Source organism: Gopherus evgoodei, chromosome 15 (genome assembly GCF_007399415.2).
Source record: "Gopherus evgoodei ecotype Sinaloan lineage chromosome 15, rGopEvg1_v1.p, whole genome shotgun sequence".
NCBI lineage: Eukaryota > Metazoa > Chordata > Testudines > Testudinidae > Gopherus > Gopherus evgoodei.
This window is the reverse complement of record NC_044336.1, coordinates 3,793,091-3,811,127: the sequence shown is the minus strand read 5'-3', so window position 1 is coordinate 3,811,127 and position 18,037 is coordinate 3,793,091. Positions and strand designations below refer to the sequence as shown.

At 53.1% G+C, this 18,037-nt stretch overlaps 1 protein-coding gene across 9 annotated transcripts in view; it reads left to right on the top strand.

Moving 5' to 3' along the window:
- The window catches only part of MYOCD (myocardin), a 506,444-nt gene that overhangs the window by 475,159 nt on the left and 13,248 nt on the right, over positions 1–18,037 (top strand). For all 9 annotated transcript variants that reach the window (XM_030535013.1, XM_030535015.1, XM_030535014.1 and 6 more), the window contains 5 exons: positions 513–688; positions 4,817–4,942; positions 10,527–10,771; positions 11,352–11,505; positions 12,813–13,766. In XM_030535013.1, the coding sequence (XP_030390873.1) occupies positions 513–688; positions 4,817–4,942; positions 10,527–10,771; positions 11,352–11,505; positions 12,813–13,766 (1,655 nt within the window). The remainder of the gene's footprint in view (positions 1–512; positions 689–4,816; positions 4,943–10,526; positions 10,772–11,351; positions 11,506–12,812; positions 13,767–18,037) is intronic.

Here is an 18,037-nt window from a genome sequence, read left to right as displayed (position 1 = left end):
TCAGCTCAAATCTCAGCTGCACTTCTGTGAGCCCCTTACTAGAAAGCCCAGATCTGTAGATGGATGTGTACAGAGCATTAGGCATAAAATGGACACAGAGACATCAAAACCTGATATGATTTTCCAGGAGTTGTTTCTTGGGCACCTCAATGAGATGCCCATGTTTGAAAACCATGTTCTCCCATCTGAATGGCTGAGCTCTTTCTGAAAAGCCAATCAAGAGAACACTTGTGTGAAAAGTGCTGCACAAAATACAGCTCCATATCACAGCCACCATTATCTGAAATGCCCACACTGGAATCAGGGCACTGTTCCCAGGTGCTATTGCTCATTCCATCAAAATCCCCCTCCCCTCCTCAGCTGTGCTCAATGTGCTCCTACTCAGGCACTGGAGGCTGGGCTTGTGTATGGTAGGGAGGGTTGGTATAGCCACTGAGACGGTTCATTGCACATGTTACTAAGGCAGTCTGTTTATGCACCACTGACCTATTGCCTTTGTTTCACTTGTTAAGGTGCCCAGGGGAGCTTCTCTAAATCAGCTGATGCTTTTGCCTTTGAAGAAGACAGTAGCAATGATGGCCTGTCCCCAGAGCAGGCCAGGAGGGAGGATTTGCAGGGCTCCACAGAATCACCAGCAGCCACCAAAAACTCAGAGGCAATTTCCTCTGCCACATCAGGGACAACTCAGGTAAAAAAAAAAAAAAAAAAAAAAAAAAAAAAAAAAAAAAAAAGACACCACACAACACACAAGCATTCTGTGGGCAAGCCAAGGCTTGGCCCCAGGAACCAGCCTGGGGAAGCCTGTCTCCTCTCCCCAGCAAGGGCATTCAGACATCCACTCAACACTCTGAATGCAAGAATACTCTGCACACCATGGGGGTGGAGGGTGCTCATCCTCTTGGGCAGGTGACGCCCATGGCTCCAGAACTTACTGCTGGGTTACTGTGGGGCTGCAGTGCAGAGTCCTCCTGAAAGCTGCTTGCAGTGCTGACTCTTCTCACTCCCCCTCACATGCACCCCCAGAGCAACCTTTAAGTGACATCTTTAAACAACCTCCTTCCACATGATCATGGGGAAGCATGTGCTTGCTAGGGAGGGGGCTGATTCTGCCTCCACCTCAGCCAGGGGTGAAAGTAACTTAAAGGACTTACCAGCATACCTGAGTCCTGAGCAAGGCATGGCCTCAACCAGAAGAGGTGGGGTCTTTCAAGATTTAAAGGCCCTGGAGCTCCAGCTGCAGCTGGGAGCCCCAGAGCCTATAGGCGGCTGGGAGCCACAGGGTTCAGGGACAAATTAAAGGGCCCAGAGCTCCAGCAGCCGGGCTCGGGTGGAGATTTAAAGGGCCCAGAGCTCTGGCCACTGCAGGGATTCCCAGGCCTTTTAAATGACTATGGGAGCCCGGCTACTGGAGTTCCAGCAGGGATCTAAAGGGCCTGAGAATCCCTGCAGTGGCTGGAATTCTAGGCCCTTTAAATCCCCTCCCGAGCCCAGCTGCCGGAGCTCTGGTGGTGCTTTAAAGGGCCCAGGGCTCCCCGCAGCAGCCAAAGCACCAGGCCCTTTAAATCCCCACCTGAGCCTGGCTGCTGGAGCTCCAGCAGGGATTTATAGAGCCCGGAGCTCCCCGCAGTGGCAGGAGTACCAGGCCATTTAAATCCCTGCTTGAGCCCAGCTGCCGGAGCTCCAGCAGTGCTTTAAAGGGCCTGGGGCTCCTTACAGCAGCTGGAGCCCTGGACCCTTTAAATCACTGCCACGGAAGCCAGTCCAGTCCGGCACAGCATACTGGCTCTTGTCGGTACGCCGTACCAGATCATACTGGCTTACTTTCACCTCTGGCCTCAGCACACACTCAGGAGACCATCCCTACTCCAAGGATCCCACAGACAGCAATGGGCTCAGAGAGGTTCTGCTCAGTGTGAGCAAAGGAGGCAGAATTTGGCCTTGGGAAGCTAGCATAGTACCCTCCTATATAGAGTGGAGACAGGGGGAGCAATGCCTAGGCTGACCATCGCTGGGAGCTCTCAGACTGGCGTAGACTGCTTAAAAAAAAGCAGAGCTGTGACCTGCCTGGCTCAGCCTTGTTGTACAGCCAGCTGCCCTGGAGTCTCCATGGAGCCTAACTGCTTCATTGCTTCCTTTGATCTATTTCTTTGCTGTATATCTGGGCTGGAAGGGGCAGAGAGAGAGCATCTAGCTCAATGCCACATGCCAAGGCTCACTCACTTCCAGCCCAGCCTGCTCTGGCAAGGGGCATTCAGGTCACATGGGCAGTGTGGTCATGTGGGCACGGAGGAAAGAACAGAAGCCAAATGCTTGTGTAGCTTGCAGGGTCTGTGGAGCAGCAAAGGCCCAGTGCATTTCCAAAGTTTCCGCTGGTGCCAGATACTTTCTGGAAGATGCTGCAGCAGAATCCCACACACTGATCCTGCAACTCACATGAACAGCTTCTGCTGTGACAGTGCCTTCTGTCCAATTCCAGTCCCTGCAATCACTCAATAGGGGCAAGGCTGTACCCAAACATTTCTGACCCTTTCAGAGGGTCTGACTGAGTCTGCCTGTGGAAGAGGGAGAAGTGCTTCTCTTTCTTCCTGGCCTTAATGCTCTAGGATGCAAATGCCTTTGCTGTGGCTTCTCCTCTGCCCTTTCTATTCGTCACGAGGCATTCCGTGTTAGTAGTTACAATCTGTATCACTGTAGCACCTAGATTTCCTAGTAGTTTTGGTAGCTTTAAGCATGTCAGCAGCTTCTCCCCTTGGAAACCACAGACAGGAGAGGAATTGAGGCTGAAAGGGTGAGGCTTTCCAGACCCAATGGTTAGCAGGGGGCATGGGGAGTGGGTATGAGCAGACAGTAGAACTGGCTAGCAGCGGGGCTGTAGGGCTTTTCTCTAGACAGCTCAGCTGGAGAGTTGGGCCTTGTTAAGTGGCATCAGTGTGAGGCCAGTGCTTTAAGTAGCAGGTTATCAGTCAGCAGCTCCCCCAGAGAGATGTCCCTGGGTCTTGATGCGTCTCTGGAACTGCAGTCTGAGGCAGTGGCTGTGCACATGGCTCTGGGGGGGAGGCCTTTCCTTCCCCAGCATGTCCCCAGTATTTAACAGTAATTAACACCTTTGAAGGTGATCAACGCTGTGAAAATGGGGGACTGCAGGCTACTCCAGGAGCCACATAGAGCACTGCTGCCTGGGAAGGGGGATCAGCAGCTGCTCTGGAGATGAAGCTGCACGCCATGCTATGTGCATGCATCCCATGTCAACCTCCATGGGGAAAGGGCAGCCCGCAGCTGACAATTCCATGAGCCTTGCCCAGGATCCCCAGGGAATTTGCTCTGACATGGACTTAATGAGACAAATGGGGACCCGGACTCAGGATCCTGAAAAAAACAAACATGCTTTCTCTTTAAATCCACTTGTGAAGCATGGGTTAGTGCAAGATCCCGGGCAGGACCCACTCTGAGTGCACAGGCCGCAGGCAGGGGGAAGCAGGGGGATATCAGCCTCTGGTAGTCCCAGGGTAGGGCCGCCCAGAGGATTCCGGGGGCCTGGGGCCATCGGCGGCAGGCGGCTCTGGTGGACCTCCCGCAGATGTGCCTGCAGAGGGTCCGCTGGTCCCGCGGCTCCGGTGGAGCATCCGCAGGCCTGCCTGCGGGAGTTCTACCAGAGCCACGGGACCGGCAAGCGGCAGGGCGCCCCCTGCGCGGCGAAATGTCTAGAGCTGGCCCTGTTTGGCGGCAGGGGGCCCCCGCCGCGGGTCTTCGGGGCACTTCGGCAGTGGGTCCCGGAATGGAAGGGCCCCCCGCCGCCGAATTACCACCGAAGACCGGGTTACACTTCAGCGGCAGGTCCTGCTTCGGCGGTAATTCGCTGGCGGGGGGTCCTTCCGCCCCGGAGCAGAAGGACCCCCCCCCGCCGGCAAAGACTGGGAGCGGAAGAAGCTCCAGGGCCCGCCCTGCAAGAGTTTTCCGGGCCCCCTGGAGCAAGTGAAGGACCCAGCTCCAGGGGCCCTGAAAAACTCGTGGGAGCCCCTGCAGAGCCCAGGGCCTGGGGCAAATTGCCCCTCTTGCTCCCCCGCTCTGGGCGGCCCTGTCCCAGGGAGCACTGGGGTGTTCTGCAAAAGATCCCGAGCAATTGTTAACCTGCCAGTGACAGATTCTTGGCTAGGCAACTCTTCTCCATTCCAGTGTCTTTGTTACACAGCAAAACTCCATTTCACTGCCTTTGTTAAACAGCGTATTTGGTATCGGGTACCTCAATTTTCCAAGCACTTATGGCTGGTAGCCAAATGTTTGTCCATTTGGTTTGTCTAATTGTATCAGCCTGAAGAAACCATGGCTGGTTTGCTCTGACTTGCACTGAGAAATCACTGTATTCCAAACAAGTTTCTAGGAGAAGATGGATACAATAGCACATGTGAGCTGCCTGTGTGGGATATCTCATGAGGGTGATGACTGCAGGGCTCCAGTTAAGAGCAAGATTTCATCCTGGGTCTTAGTTTGTTTCCTCTGTTTGACAGAGGCATATTTGCAAACTGTGTTTTAGTGGCTTGGGTGATGTAAATAGTCCTGAGGAACAGAATCCGTCGGTTCTCATGGCACTGGAGTGTTTAATTGCTGGTGATGTGACACCAACAGCTGTTTAGGAGGATCCCCATCAATACCATGCCAATCAGCCACAGACTGCTGGGAGGCTCATGCCCAATTAGGGTGCTGGCTCCGTGACTAGAAAGGAAAGTTTTCCAGCACTTGATAAGGTTTCTTAATGCTGCTTCCTATACTCCTGGACATTAGGTGCCACACACTAATGATGACTGATTCTTGATTCCAGGATCATTCCCGCACCTCTGAAAACAACGTGACTGACCTGACATCAGTGCAAAACAGCCAGTGTGCAAGCCCAAAGCAGGTGAACGGCCAGCAGAGCCCACCCCTCCCAATGCCTGCGGTGGTGAAGGTAACGTATCTACCCTATCGCCTTGCAAAGAAAGACAACATGGCTAGCTGAGTTTTGCTGATTAAAGTTTAGCTACATTTTCTTAATGGACTTTAGCAGCCAGTTTCAACCGACCGTAACGAAACCCTGCCCCACTCTCCAGCCAAGGTGACTCCTCACTGGGCCATGTAAAGGAATGACACTCCCAAAATAACAGAATAACAAACTCCCAACTCCTCCCCGCTCTGGCTCCCTCCCTGGCACCATCTCAGGCAGATAGTACGCCAAGGCTGAGTCCCGAGGCGGAGCACCTGCAGCATTGTGGCACTGGCTGGCTTAAATAAAAGTCCTCTGTTTTTATTTTTCACACCTGGGAGAGGCAGGACCCTCTCCCAATCCTACCAGGCTCCCTGGCCTGGGATCCTCCTGGGGTCTCAGATGGCTCTCGGTAGCCAGGACAGACCTCTTTGCAGGATGCTGTCACTGCAGGGCTGGAGCTGTCAGATTCATGCAGTTAGATCTCACAGCAGAGCCAGAATGCCCTGTGGGAGAAATGGCACCTCAGCAGAGACACCCAGCTTCCAAACCAAAACCAAACTTCAGCTGTTTCTCTGAGTCAGGCTGCCCCCTGCTAGGGACTATGCAGTGCCCACTCATTGGTTCATGGAACTGCATGGTCCAGATCACCCCATGCAAAAGTCTCCCTTTTGGCCCACCAGGGTTCCTTCTGTCCCCGCCCCAGCTCACTGCATGCTGGGAAATGGGGTCAGAAAGCTCTAGTAGCCATTATAGTTGGTAGGTCCCCCTTGGGTGTGTCTACTCTGCACACAAAACTTAGTCTATGGGATCCGGGCTTATGGGCTTGGTGTTTCCAAGCCCATGCTTGAGCGTCCATGCTGCATTTTAAATCTGAGTTTACAATTGCTGGACCCTGTCTCTCAACGGGACTCAGGCTCTGACCCATCTCCAGCAGGGTCCTAGAAGCCAGGTACTTGCTGACCAAGTCAGACTGATTTGTAGGAGGGTGGAAAGGGGCTTGTGCAGTGTAGACATACCCATAGAGACCCAGTCTGCCACTTCAGGAGCTGGCAAACCCCAGAAAATAATCTGTCCTCACCCAGCCTCCAGATACGCAACTCCTGGCTCCGTAAATGAGAGTGCATTATCTGTTTGTGGCTGCTGAGCCAGTGCAGAGGGAGGGAGCAGCTAGGACCCAGGCCACGGGACAGACTAGCTTTGGCCACTGTCCCAAAAAGCTTGAGAAGGAGACAAATGGAAGGCAGGACACAGGCCAGCAGCTCCTAGCGTGACGATGTGAAGACTCTTGATGAGCAGAAGAGACAGGAGGCTGACTGAAGAGGAGGGCATACGGGGAGATTGGAAAGGGAGGTTCTCGGCAGGTGGGCTTTAAAGATCAATGCCAATACCCTGAATGGCACCCAGAAGTGAGCAGGGAATCCATGTGGGCTCTGAACAGCAGGCAGAATGTGCTTATTACACCCAGCAATACCAAGAAAGCAGGCAGCCACATCTGCACCAGGACAAGGCTCTGAGTGGTCTTTGTTGGGACCCCTATGCTGAAGGGACTGCAGTGAGCTAATCTACAGAGATAGCAGCCACCATCACCACGCCAACCATAAACAAGCCCTTCTGGTCACCTCCACCAGCTGGGAGTGTAGGAGAAATCCCTGCTCCAAAAGTGCTCTACATGGTGAACCTCACATAAGGGTAAAAGATGTACAGTGCTCCTCCATCCAGACCATCAATCCTGAGATCCTCTCCAGATGCTGCCAACTAGAACCACCTCTGTCTTGTCTGGACTGAGCCTTTGCTTAGCTTGTTCCCAGGCAGGGATCACCTGGAAAAGTTTGCATAAACACTCTCTCTGTTCTCACTGCCCAGGACATGTCTCACAGCACACATTGCTGTCCTGAAAGACCACTCACCCCTTCACGCTGGGATCTTAATATCATGGTCATTGTTTTATTAGAGTTATCAGCATGCCAAGCCTCAGGGTCACGCAGAGTTCAATACAGTGCATTAGAGGGCTGGGCTCCTCACACTCAGAGCAGCACAGTGCATAGTGTGTAACTTCTCAGTCCCTCGGCAGTACATTGAATTAGACTAATCAGTGTAAATGGGTAGATGAGTAAGAGGACTGGCCTCAGTGGAGGATTTTAGCTGCTTTAGAGAGAGTGGCTTTGGGTGCCTCGCTGAGCAGGAATTATGCAGTGTTGTCATAGGCATATCAGTCCCAAGATATTAGATTAGACACGAAAAAGAGCTCTGTGTAGCTCAAAACCTTGTCTCTTTCACCAACAGAAGTTGGCCCAGTAAAAGATATTGCCTCACCCACCCTGTATCTCTGAGCAGGATTTAGGCCTTTTGAACAAACAGCTGAGAGAAGAGAGGATGTTATTAAGTCGTAATACCTCCTCTGACACTCTCAATTCTATTCTGCTGTCATGCATGGGCAGATCTCCCAATGCAACATGATTAGTGGACACTGACTGGGAGGTCCAGGAATGGAAAGGAAGCAGAATATCTGAGTCACAATCTGCCATGCTGACCTGAGAGCAGAACTTTAACCAGAGGAATGCAACTTAGTAAAAGTTAACCAGGTCCTTGGGGCACGTGTTATCTATAGTACAATGAAATGCACTAAGTCAGTCTGTAATCCCCAATGCCCAAGTGACTGCAAGGCCTGGTATAAAGCTTGTTTGGTCATTCAGGAAAGACAATGGGGCCTATCTCTGCTTAGTTTGCTGCAAGTCCCCTCATTTTCCATTGACTTTAGTGATCTAGGTAATTGCATACTGGGATTTTTTAATGGAAATATTAAAAGAGCAAAACCCCCAATTACTGTCCTGCTCTGCACAGGAGACCCCAGGTCTGGTGTGCTGCTCTCCCTAAATGAATGGAACTCCCCAGTGGATCCCATTTAAGAGCTGCCATGAGGGTCAAGGAGTAGAATTGTGCCCTGCGAGAGGCCCTGGATATTGAATTCTGAGAGAGTCTCAATGTGAGCAATTCTGTAGGTTCTGAGTATTGGATAGCCCCACCAGCTACACAGAGAGGGAAAAGAATACAAACTAGGAATGTAAAATTCAACATAAAAGGGAAGCTCCTTGGATACTATTGGTACATCTGGTGTGACTGGGAGCAGGTGCATTACTTCAGTGATTGGCACTTAGAGACAGGACTAGTCTCCAGATTTGGGGCTTTGGCATGTAGGCAGAGCCCTGGAGGGGAAGGACCTCTTGGGGCTCACCATTAAGATCAGGTGACAGTGGTGGGCTCAGGACATTACTCCTGGGGGAATTATGAACTACTGCACATACGCAGAATTCATATCCCCCACAGAGTTCTTTGCTTTCCTGCAGAAAAAATAACTTTCTGACAGGGAAGCTGCAAGAGCAGTCAAGCACCACTCCCTAGCATAGTAGGTACATGATTGGTGAGGCCTCATCTGGAGTACTGTGTCCAGTTTTGAGCCCCACACTACAAGAAGGATGTGGAAAAATTGGAGAGAGTCCAGCGGAGAGCAACAAAAATGATTAGGGACACATGACCTATGAGGAGAGGCTGAGGGAACTGGGATTGTTTAGTCTGCAGAAGAGAAGAATGAGGGGGGATTTGATAGCTGCTTTGAACTACCTGAAAGGGGGTTCCAAAGAGGATGGAGCTAGACTGTTCTCAGTGGTAGCAGATGACAGAACAAGGAGTAATGGTCTCAAGTTGCAGTGGGGGAGGTTTAGGTTGGATATTAGGAAACACTATTTCACTAGGAGGGCGGTGAAGCACTGGAATGGGTTACCTAGGGAGGTGGTGGAATCTCCTTCCTTAGAGGTTTTTAAGGTCAGGCTTGACAAAGCCCTGGCTGGGATGATTTAATTGGGAATTGGTCCTGCTTTGAGCAGGAGCTTGGACTAGATGGTCGTCTGAGGTCCCTTCCAACCCTGATATTCTATGATTCTATGATCATTTCACACATCCAGAGCAGCTGGCAGAGAGGTAAATCACCATGGGGCTGAGGACACCCCAGCCAGCGGCTTTTACCCTGAGCCAGGATCAGCTGCTAGTCCCGGCTGGACTGGAGGCAGGAGAGGACAGGACTTCCCTTGCAAGTAGTGTCTCGGACTGTGTCAGACTCACCCCCAGAAACCTCCACCAGCTGCAGGGAGCTCAGCATCCTCCCCTGCTTCCTGCCCCCATCACTACTCAGCTGTGGGGGAAGGGATCACTGTATGTGCAGCTGCTCCCCCGTCCACCCAACCCCCATGCATCTGGACCTCCCATACCCAAATCCCCCTGCCAAGCCTTACCATGTACATCCAGAACTTCTCTAGCCCTCCATACCCAAGCCCCACCCCACTGAACCTCATTCCCCGCATCTGGAGCCCCTCTTCACATAGACCCCCTGCCTCTGGCCCCCCCACCCCTGCACTCAGACCACCGTCCACTGAGCTCCCTGCACTCAAACCCCTACCATGATGCCCCAGTCTCTGCACTACCCTGACTCCCAACTAGCTGCACCCAGACCTCCACCCCACCAAGCCCCACTCCCCCACATCCCGACCCCTCTGCTGAGCCCCAACCACCATCACCTGAAAGCCCCTGCAGAGTCCCATTGCCCCTGCATCCAGGGCCGGCTTTATGAACTGCGGGACCTGATTTGAATACCCAGCGGCAGTCTGGGGCTTCAGTGGCTCTTCGGCAGCAGGGTGTCCACTCTGGGTCTTCCACGGCACCAAAGGACCCCCCGCCACCTTAATGCCACCAAAGATATGGAGCGGATCCCCTCCACTGCCACTGAAATGCCACCGAAGACCTGGACACACACACACACACACACACACACACACACACACACACACACACACACACCCATCGCTGGGTGAGTAAAAAAATTTGAAAAAATAAAAAGGCGCCTAAGGCGTAGGGCCCTCTTATGCATGGGTGCGGGGCTTGATTCTGGGGAATTGGGGGAATCAGCCTAAAGCCGGTCCTGCCTGCACCTGGAGCCCCCGCAATGAGCCTGTGTGCATCCAGATCCCACCACACCTAGACCGCCCCCCGCTGAGCTGCCTGCACCCAGATTGTCCCACACAGTATCCTCTCACCCCACACCTGGATCCCCCCATGGTGAGCCCCTACATGCTTGGATCCTGCCTGGTCGAGCCTACCTGTCCTCCACACCTGGTGCACCTGGCACAGAGGGGCAGGGACCCAGGGTGTTTCTGGGGCAGGCCCAGGCCTTGTGTTGCATCAGGGTCGGGTGGAGCCTCACCATTGAGTCTGTGTCCCCAGGGGTGGGGAGGCTGCAGAGTGATCTCCCACCTTTGTGCAGCCAGTGGCCCGTGCTCCCCACTGCCATGCTGGAGCCTCTGCATTTTGTTATTGACAAATAAAACTTGCAGAATTTTAAAATAATGTGCACATAATTTTTAATTTTGGGTGCAGAATGCCCTCAGGAATACGGACATGCCCATCCTCTGGTTCTGGGTCTCTAAATTCATAAATGTGAACGTCATCGGTTAGCCAACTCCAGCTCCGGACCTGATTTCTCAGCTAACCCCTGTTCTTTTCTCTGTATGACACACAGTCAAAATCATCAAGCGATAGCAAGAACCGCCACAAAAAGCCCAAGGACACCAAGCCAAAGGTGAAGAAGCTGAAGTATCACCAGTACATTCCGCCTGACCAGAAAGCAGAGAAGTCTCCTCCGCCCATGGACTCAGCCTATGCTAGACTCCTCCAACAGCAGCAGCTCTTCCTGCAGCTACAAATCCTCAGCCAGCAGCAGCAGCAGCACTTCAGCTACCCTGGAATCCACCAAGCACAGCAGAAGTGAGTCAGCAGCCTGTAAAGAACGTCTGCACAATAGTCTGAGGCTTAGATGTTTTGGGGGGCTTTCTAAGCTCTCCTGCAGGTCCCTCTTCTATGCTTGTGTGCCTGTTGGTGCGGCATAGCAGGGATCTGGGAGCACAGTTTGAAAATGTAGCCCTGGTCACATCCAAAGCCATATTCTGATTGGCCAGATAGAGGGATGACAGCCACATAAGGCCTCCTTTGATCCCCCTTGAAAATGGACAAGGAAAGATAAGCATCCCCAGTCCTCTCTCTGCAGCCCCATCCCATGAACTCTGCAGGCTCTTGCTGAACTCCTTCCTGGGGCTCCCCATGCCCTGCTATAGTGTCTCCAATGTTCTTTACAATCACCTCTAGATGGAACATTATATACTGGGGACCTTAGGTCACCCCTCTAAAGTGAAGAAAAAAGCAGCTAAGATGAAGAAGTTAAATCATATTTTAGATGGGCAGGGGCTGTTCTTTGGCCACCCTTCCATAAGTAAATCCCATTTTCTATTAGTAAGTGTGACAAAAACTGGACTCTATTACCAAAAACCCTCCTCCTTTGTCATTTCAGGCAACCAAGTGAGCAAATGGTCAAAAGTTCAAACTCTTCATCAACTCCAGTCACCAACATGCCCCTTTCTCCAGTGAAAACCACTTTTTCTGGACAGACCTGTGTTTCTTCCATCAAACCAGGCCCTCTCCCTTCCAACCTGGATGATCTGAAAGTGAGTGCAAGCCTCCCATTAATCGTTTGTTAGCAGTAGTAGTATCTAGCGACACCGTACCTTACAATGAAAATGCTTTGAAGTCTATCAGGCATCCCAAGGTAACAGCGATGAGCTGGCTGGAACCTAAACTTGCATGTTATAGAGCAAGCGAATGCAGCAAAATATGTAATGCATGGAGAAGAGCTAAGTGCCTTTATGTTTCACAAAGTGCTCTGACTTGTCATGAGACAAATGGTGCAGTGGTACTAGAGAACATGCTATTGCTGCGGTGCAGAAATCTCCTAATTGCCATCAGATTGAGGCAGGTGGTCAGAGCTGTGCAAAATGTTTGCAGGAGAACCCAAAGTGATAACGCCTTGAGGAGCTGACTGTGGAGAACAAATCCAGGAACTTCTGATTTGAAAAGCATGAGCTCTTACTGCCTGAGCTTAAGGACTAGTCCTGTAGCTAAGTCACTAACTCTTATATAGACCAGCCCCTGAGAGGAAGGGGTGGCAATAAAGACTCACATTAGACTGATAAAAACAGTGAGGAGTCCGGTGGCACCTTAAAGACTAACAGATGTATTTGGGCATAAGCTTTCATGGGTAAAAAACCCACTTCTTCAAATGCATGGAATGAAAATTACAGATACGGGCATAAATATATTGATTGATGTGGGTCATTTACACACACAATTCTTTCAGGTTTTGTTACTTAAACTCAAACATGATTAAAGTCCCAGACCGGTCTTGCGGAAGCAGGCATGTGTAAAATAATCCTTATTATTCAGAGACATGAATAAGGATTAGCAAGTGGAGCATGTGTAATGAAGTTCTGGCTGAGTCATCTGGGAGGCCTGAACCTGGGCCATATGGATCTAAAAGCATGAACTTCTGTTAGCTAACTAGCCTGTTAGCTAGCTCATGGCCAGTAGCAGACTCATAAACCTCTATAGGAGGGCTAGCTGCTAGCAGGGACACCAAGCCCCACTGTTTCACCCTCTGTTCCATGAGAATTACTGCACTGCTATCCACATTACCCATTCACAGCTCCGGCTCTCTACGTACAGCAGCTCTGGCTGCCGGAAGGAGGAATGTATTTCCTCTGCTGGGACACAATGAGGCTATTAGGCTGTGCATAGTGATTCTAGTGACTGAGGAGCAGTGAGGGGTGGGGCTCTGTCCCATCAGGCAGAAGGCCAGGAGAACACTCCCTGGGGGAAATATTCACAGCAGGGTATTTCCCCACAAGCGTATAAGGAGTATGACAGTGAGGGGAGGTGCTGGAAGTGACTGTCATTAAATGGCTGGCTCTGCTTCTAGGTGTCAGAACTGAGGCAGCAGCTCCGAATAAGAGGTCTCCCTGTATCCGGTACGAAAACGGCACTGATGGAGCGTCTGCGGCCCTTCCAGGACTGCAGTGGCAGTGTGGTGCCAAACTTCAATGAAATAACAACGGTCACCTTTCCAGTCACCCCAACAAACACGCTATCAAGCTATCAGTCACAGCCCTCGGCCAGCATGCTATCCAGCAGCTTCTATCAGTTTGGCAGCACCAGCTCCTCCCCACCCATCTCCCCAGCATCCTCTGACCTTTCCGTCAGTGGCTCTTTACCAGACACATTCAACGATGGACCAATGACTTCTCCACAGTTTGGTCTCCAACCATCCCCTGTGCATGGCAGTGCTGAAGAAAGCCTAATGGGCAGCATGAATGGAGGGAGCATCCAGTTGGAACTGGAAGGGATCGACACAGAAAAAGACAAGATGCTGGTGGAAAAGCAGAAGGTTATCAATGAACTGACGTGGAAGCTGCAACAAGAGCAGAGACAGGTGGAAGAACTGCGGATGCAACTCCAGAAGCGAAAAAGGAACAATGGCTTGGAGGAGAAGCAGCCACCCACCCAGCATTTCTTTGGTGTTCCCATCAAGCAAGAAAACACAGTATCCAGCTGTCCATTCTCATCAAAACAAACTGCCTTGAAAGCCCAAGCCAACAGCTTGGATAAACTAAGTAACTGTGGGACGCCGCAGCTGCCTCACATTGTAAACAGCCTTTGCATGGAATCAGCAGGACAGAGCACCATCACCTCCTCCACGTTTCTAAGCCCACAGTGCTCTCCACAGCATTCTCCGCTTGGGACTGCAAAGAGCCCACAGCATATTAGTCTGCCACCATCCCCTAACAGCCATTACCTTCTCTCTGTGTCCCCTGGCTCTCAGGGAGAAGGACGCAGTGTTTCCCCACAGGCCAGCAATCGACTTCGCCCAGCACCGGTAAGTGGGGAATGCACAAGGCTAATGCCATTCTGTCCTATCTTGATGGAGATTGCACTGGTATTAAAGGTTGCTTTGAGGGTTGCTTGTCCAAATCTCTCTGACCTGGGAATGAGGTTGGGTACAGGCCATTCCATGAGCTCTCCAATGTGCTCTGGCTCTGACAACCCTGGAACACCACAGGAACAGCCTGTCCTGCAGCACTTCCACATCCTTGCTCCCTGTCCTGCCTGGAAGCAGGAAGTGCAGCTGCCCCCAAAATGTATCAGTCTGGAAGAATTGTAAACTGGCCCATGTGAGCAGGACAGAGCACAAACCAGACTGGGCTTTCCCCTGCAGCTCAGGCACTCACAGAACAGTCTTTGGCTTGCGGCATGGGAGCCCAGGCTCAAAGCTCATGTGCAAATGGGAGTTTTCCAGGCAGACCCAAGGGTTCCATCCCAGGAGCAAACAGGGCTAGCATGCTCAAAGTAGGGTAGTGGTGAATGGAATAGCAACTGCTCCATCTCCTCTCACCAAGCTGTAGGCTGCATCTTTGTGACTCTACTAAAAGCAGTGCCACAGGTCAGGAGTCCTGTGTGCTTCTCTCCAACCTGGGCCAGCCGGCATACTGACTTCCTTGGCACCCAGGCAGAGAGCAGCAGGAGTGCCAGGGAGAGCTCCTCACCCAAGAGCCTGGGTGTGCTGCACAGGGTGTGCCCACACACAGCCACCACTCCATGCAAGCTACCTCCTCTGTGTCTCCACCACACAGGCTGAGGTCAGAGTAGCTGGAAGGTCCAAATCCTGAGCACATGCAGTGACCAGCTCCAGTGAGTTTGCCAAGACCCTGGTGACAGTGGATGTGTTCACAGAGCTGCTCACGATCGAGGGACAGTTAGGAACAAAATCACAGGAGCAACATGGGCAGCAGCAGTACAGCACAGGAAGAGGAGGGCAGCTCTGGGAATCCGGGCGCACAGGCAGTACAGTTGCTTTGGGGGTTGCTTCTCCAAATCCGGGGGGCACTAAGCAGGAATATTTTGGGGGACCACCTACACAACACATACTAAAAAAGCAAATGGGGGGGGCCTTGAGCTGCTTGGGGCCCTAAGCAATTGTTTAATCTGCTTATACCCAGTGCCGGCTCTGTCAGGGGAGACTGCACACCATTGCCAACCTCCAGGGATCAGAGATCATGAGTCAGCCCCAACCCCTGAGCCGCTCATAGCACTGAGGCTGTGTATTTGGTTTGTCGTGTGTTGTGCGCTCCCCTGCCATTCCGTGGTGGGGGGGTGATAATCAGTGCTGCCAGTGCCCCCAGCTGCACTGGGGAGTGGGTTTTGGCCCCTGCTGCAGGAGCTCTCACCCCACACTGCCAGTCCCTGCCTAGCAGTGAATGCTTCCCCCCACCCACAGCCCCAACCCAGATTTCAGCCCCTCTCTGCTCCTCCTACAACTCTTCCCCCTCCCAGGCTTGGGGGCTGCAGCCGGGTACCCTCTCCCTGTTCCAGCTCCAGGTGACCCTCAACCCCTCTGCCCTCGCCCAGGCAGAAGGGGCAAGGCAGGTGGACGAGAAGTGGAACCCTCCCTTCTCTGTGCTCACAGGGGGAGAGGCAGCTGGGTTCTTTATCTCCCCCTCCCCTCCTGCTGGGGAGGGGAGCGCTGCCTGCCACAGATCTGATTGGTGGGTGGTGGGGCAGGCAGCCAATCAGCATGCTAAAATTGCCAGGGAGTTGGAGCTCCTTGTCTTATCACAGATGGTTCCTGTACCAGCCAATCCTATAACAGCAAAAACATTGCAAGAGCTGGGGTTGCTGTGGGAGTAAGAGTGGGGTAGGGGCACTGTGGGGGTGACATGGGGTGCTGTGGAGTGACTCAGGTGGGAGGGCCACTGTGGGATTAAAGCTGGCAGGGGAGAGGGCTTGTGGGGTTGATGGGTGGGGGAGGGGGGAGTTATGGGTGTGACAAACCCAGGGGAGGGGACCCTGTGGGGGTGGCAGGCAGGGGGGGAGAGGGAAGCTATGGGGGTGACACAGGCGGGGGAGGGGGTTCTACATGAGTGGCATGTGACACACACACACACACACCCCCGTTCAGGGAGACTAGGCCCCTGTCCTGCCCATCTGCCCAAGGCCTCCTCACTCTCACCCACCGGGGCCAGAGAAGTCCCAGATGGCTGACCTGCCCCACCCCAAGTGCCAACCTGCCCACCCAAGTCACGCCAAGTCTCTTCCCGTCTGCCCAAACCGCCCTGAGTGCTGACCTGCCTGCTCAAGCCACTCCAAGCCTTGGACAACCAGAGGAGCTCTGAGCTCTGCTGGGTCCTAGCCCCAGGGCCATGGCAGGAAGCATTAGCGCAGGTTTGGGGAGGCTTAGCCTCCCCCAGCCTCCATTACATGCCACCGATGAAACCCTGTGGGGGTGACAGGCAGGGGAGGGCGAAGTTGTGGTGGTGACACAGCCAGGGGGAGGGGGTCCAGTGGCGGTGGCACAAGCAGGGTGAGGGTGCACTGTGGGGGTGACTTAGCCAGGGAGAGGGCACTCTGGGGGTGGCAGAGGGGGAGAGGGTGCTGTGGAGGTGACACAGGCAGGGGGAGGGGGCATTCTGGGGTGACAGGGAAGCAGGGCATTCTGGGGGATGACTCTAGAAGCAGGACACTGGGAGTGACTGGCAGTGGGAGGGAGAAACTATGCAGGTTGCAAAGGGAACAGGAGACTGTAGTGGGTGAAACAGGGTGCAGGAGGGAGTGTTAATTTTGGTGAGAGCTGGGTACTGGAGGATGTGACACAGGCAGTGAGATTGGTGTAACACAGGAGGTGACGCAGGCAGCAGGAGCAGGGCAGTATTGTGGGGTGTCACAGGGAGCAGGATTGTACTGTGGAGAGCAACAGAGTCGCAGCCAGGGAGTAGGTGTAACTATTGGGGTTCCTCTATACCCACAACTCCGAGGGTGTCAGTAGCCTGCCAGCCTGGAGGCAAGCGATGCTTCAGCAGCTAGGCCTTGTAGCCCAGCCTTGGAGGGTCCCACACCCACTCAGGCACGTGGCTAAGGGAAAGGGTTTTACCAGGCTGGCAGGGAAGGGGCGAGGTTGCAAATACCCAGGTACAGTTCAAACTGGGCAATAGCACTGCATGAATGGGGCTCTTCAAGCCTCGTGCCTGGGGTGCCCTCTCCAGTCCAGTCTCTATTTCAGCACATAAGCATTTGGGGGTTACCAAGCCAGGCTTAGTTAGTGTCTCTCATTGGGCCACTCTGCACCGGCTCTCTGCCCAGCTGCTGTCGCTCCATATACGGCCCACACAAACCTGCACCCAGCTGTGATGTCCAGCAGCCACAGCCTGTTCCACACACAGCTCTGTCCCCTTACCTGGCCTGGGGGAGGGGATGTGCTCTGGGGAGTGAGCTGATGGGAATTGTCCTCTTCTTTGTAGCTCCATCACACAGGATTGTACCGCAGGGAGCTGGGTTGTACCATGGGGAGCAGCAGGGTCATGGCACAGGGAGCAGGGGCACAGTGTCACCATTTTAATTTCCAAAGTGGGCTCTAATCATCGCCTGTATTTTAGGGCCTCCTATATTTGCACTCAGGTCAGCTCTGCATGCCTAGCTGTGTGTGTGAATTAGGAGTGTCTGACTCTCCTGAATTGCATGTGAAGATGTCAGCGTTTGGGGGCGTGGAACATTTGCAAGCCCCAAATTTCCAATTGATAGCATTTGGCATTGTGGGTGGAGAGAGGCTGGGGCTGCATATGGGGTGCCATGGGGGGTACCTCACCCTACCTCTGCAGTTCCAGTCTCTGGTTACATTCTCTTCACGTGGCTAAAAATCAGACACCATGACCCAGGCCCACCTATAAACAATGTAACCAGGGCAGCTTTTCTGTCTTTTGAGCTCCCTGTTCCACAGCAACCCCCTCCTCTGCCCTGATGTGAGCGAGGCCACTGGAAAGGTTCTGAGCCTAACTCTGCTTGGCGTGAGTCCTTCCCAGCTGGGGCGGCCTCTCAGATCTCCAGCTGGGATGTCACACCAGTGCCGGGGGTCCTCACCTGAGAAGGGTGTGTATGACAGAGCAGCACTAATGACCTGTGCTCTCTGTGACATGGATCTGAGCCATTCCTCTGGGTTCCCAGTTGGGGTGTTGATGGGTCACTCCTAGTGAAGAAGGAGCTCCAGCTGCTGCTGCTGCTGGGATATGTGTACATCACTCCCACACTAATCAACACTCCCAGAAATAACACTGCCTGCCACAGTCATGCTGCGCCTTGCCATGATAACACGATGGGAAC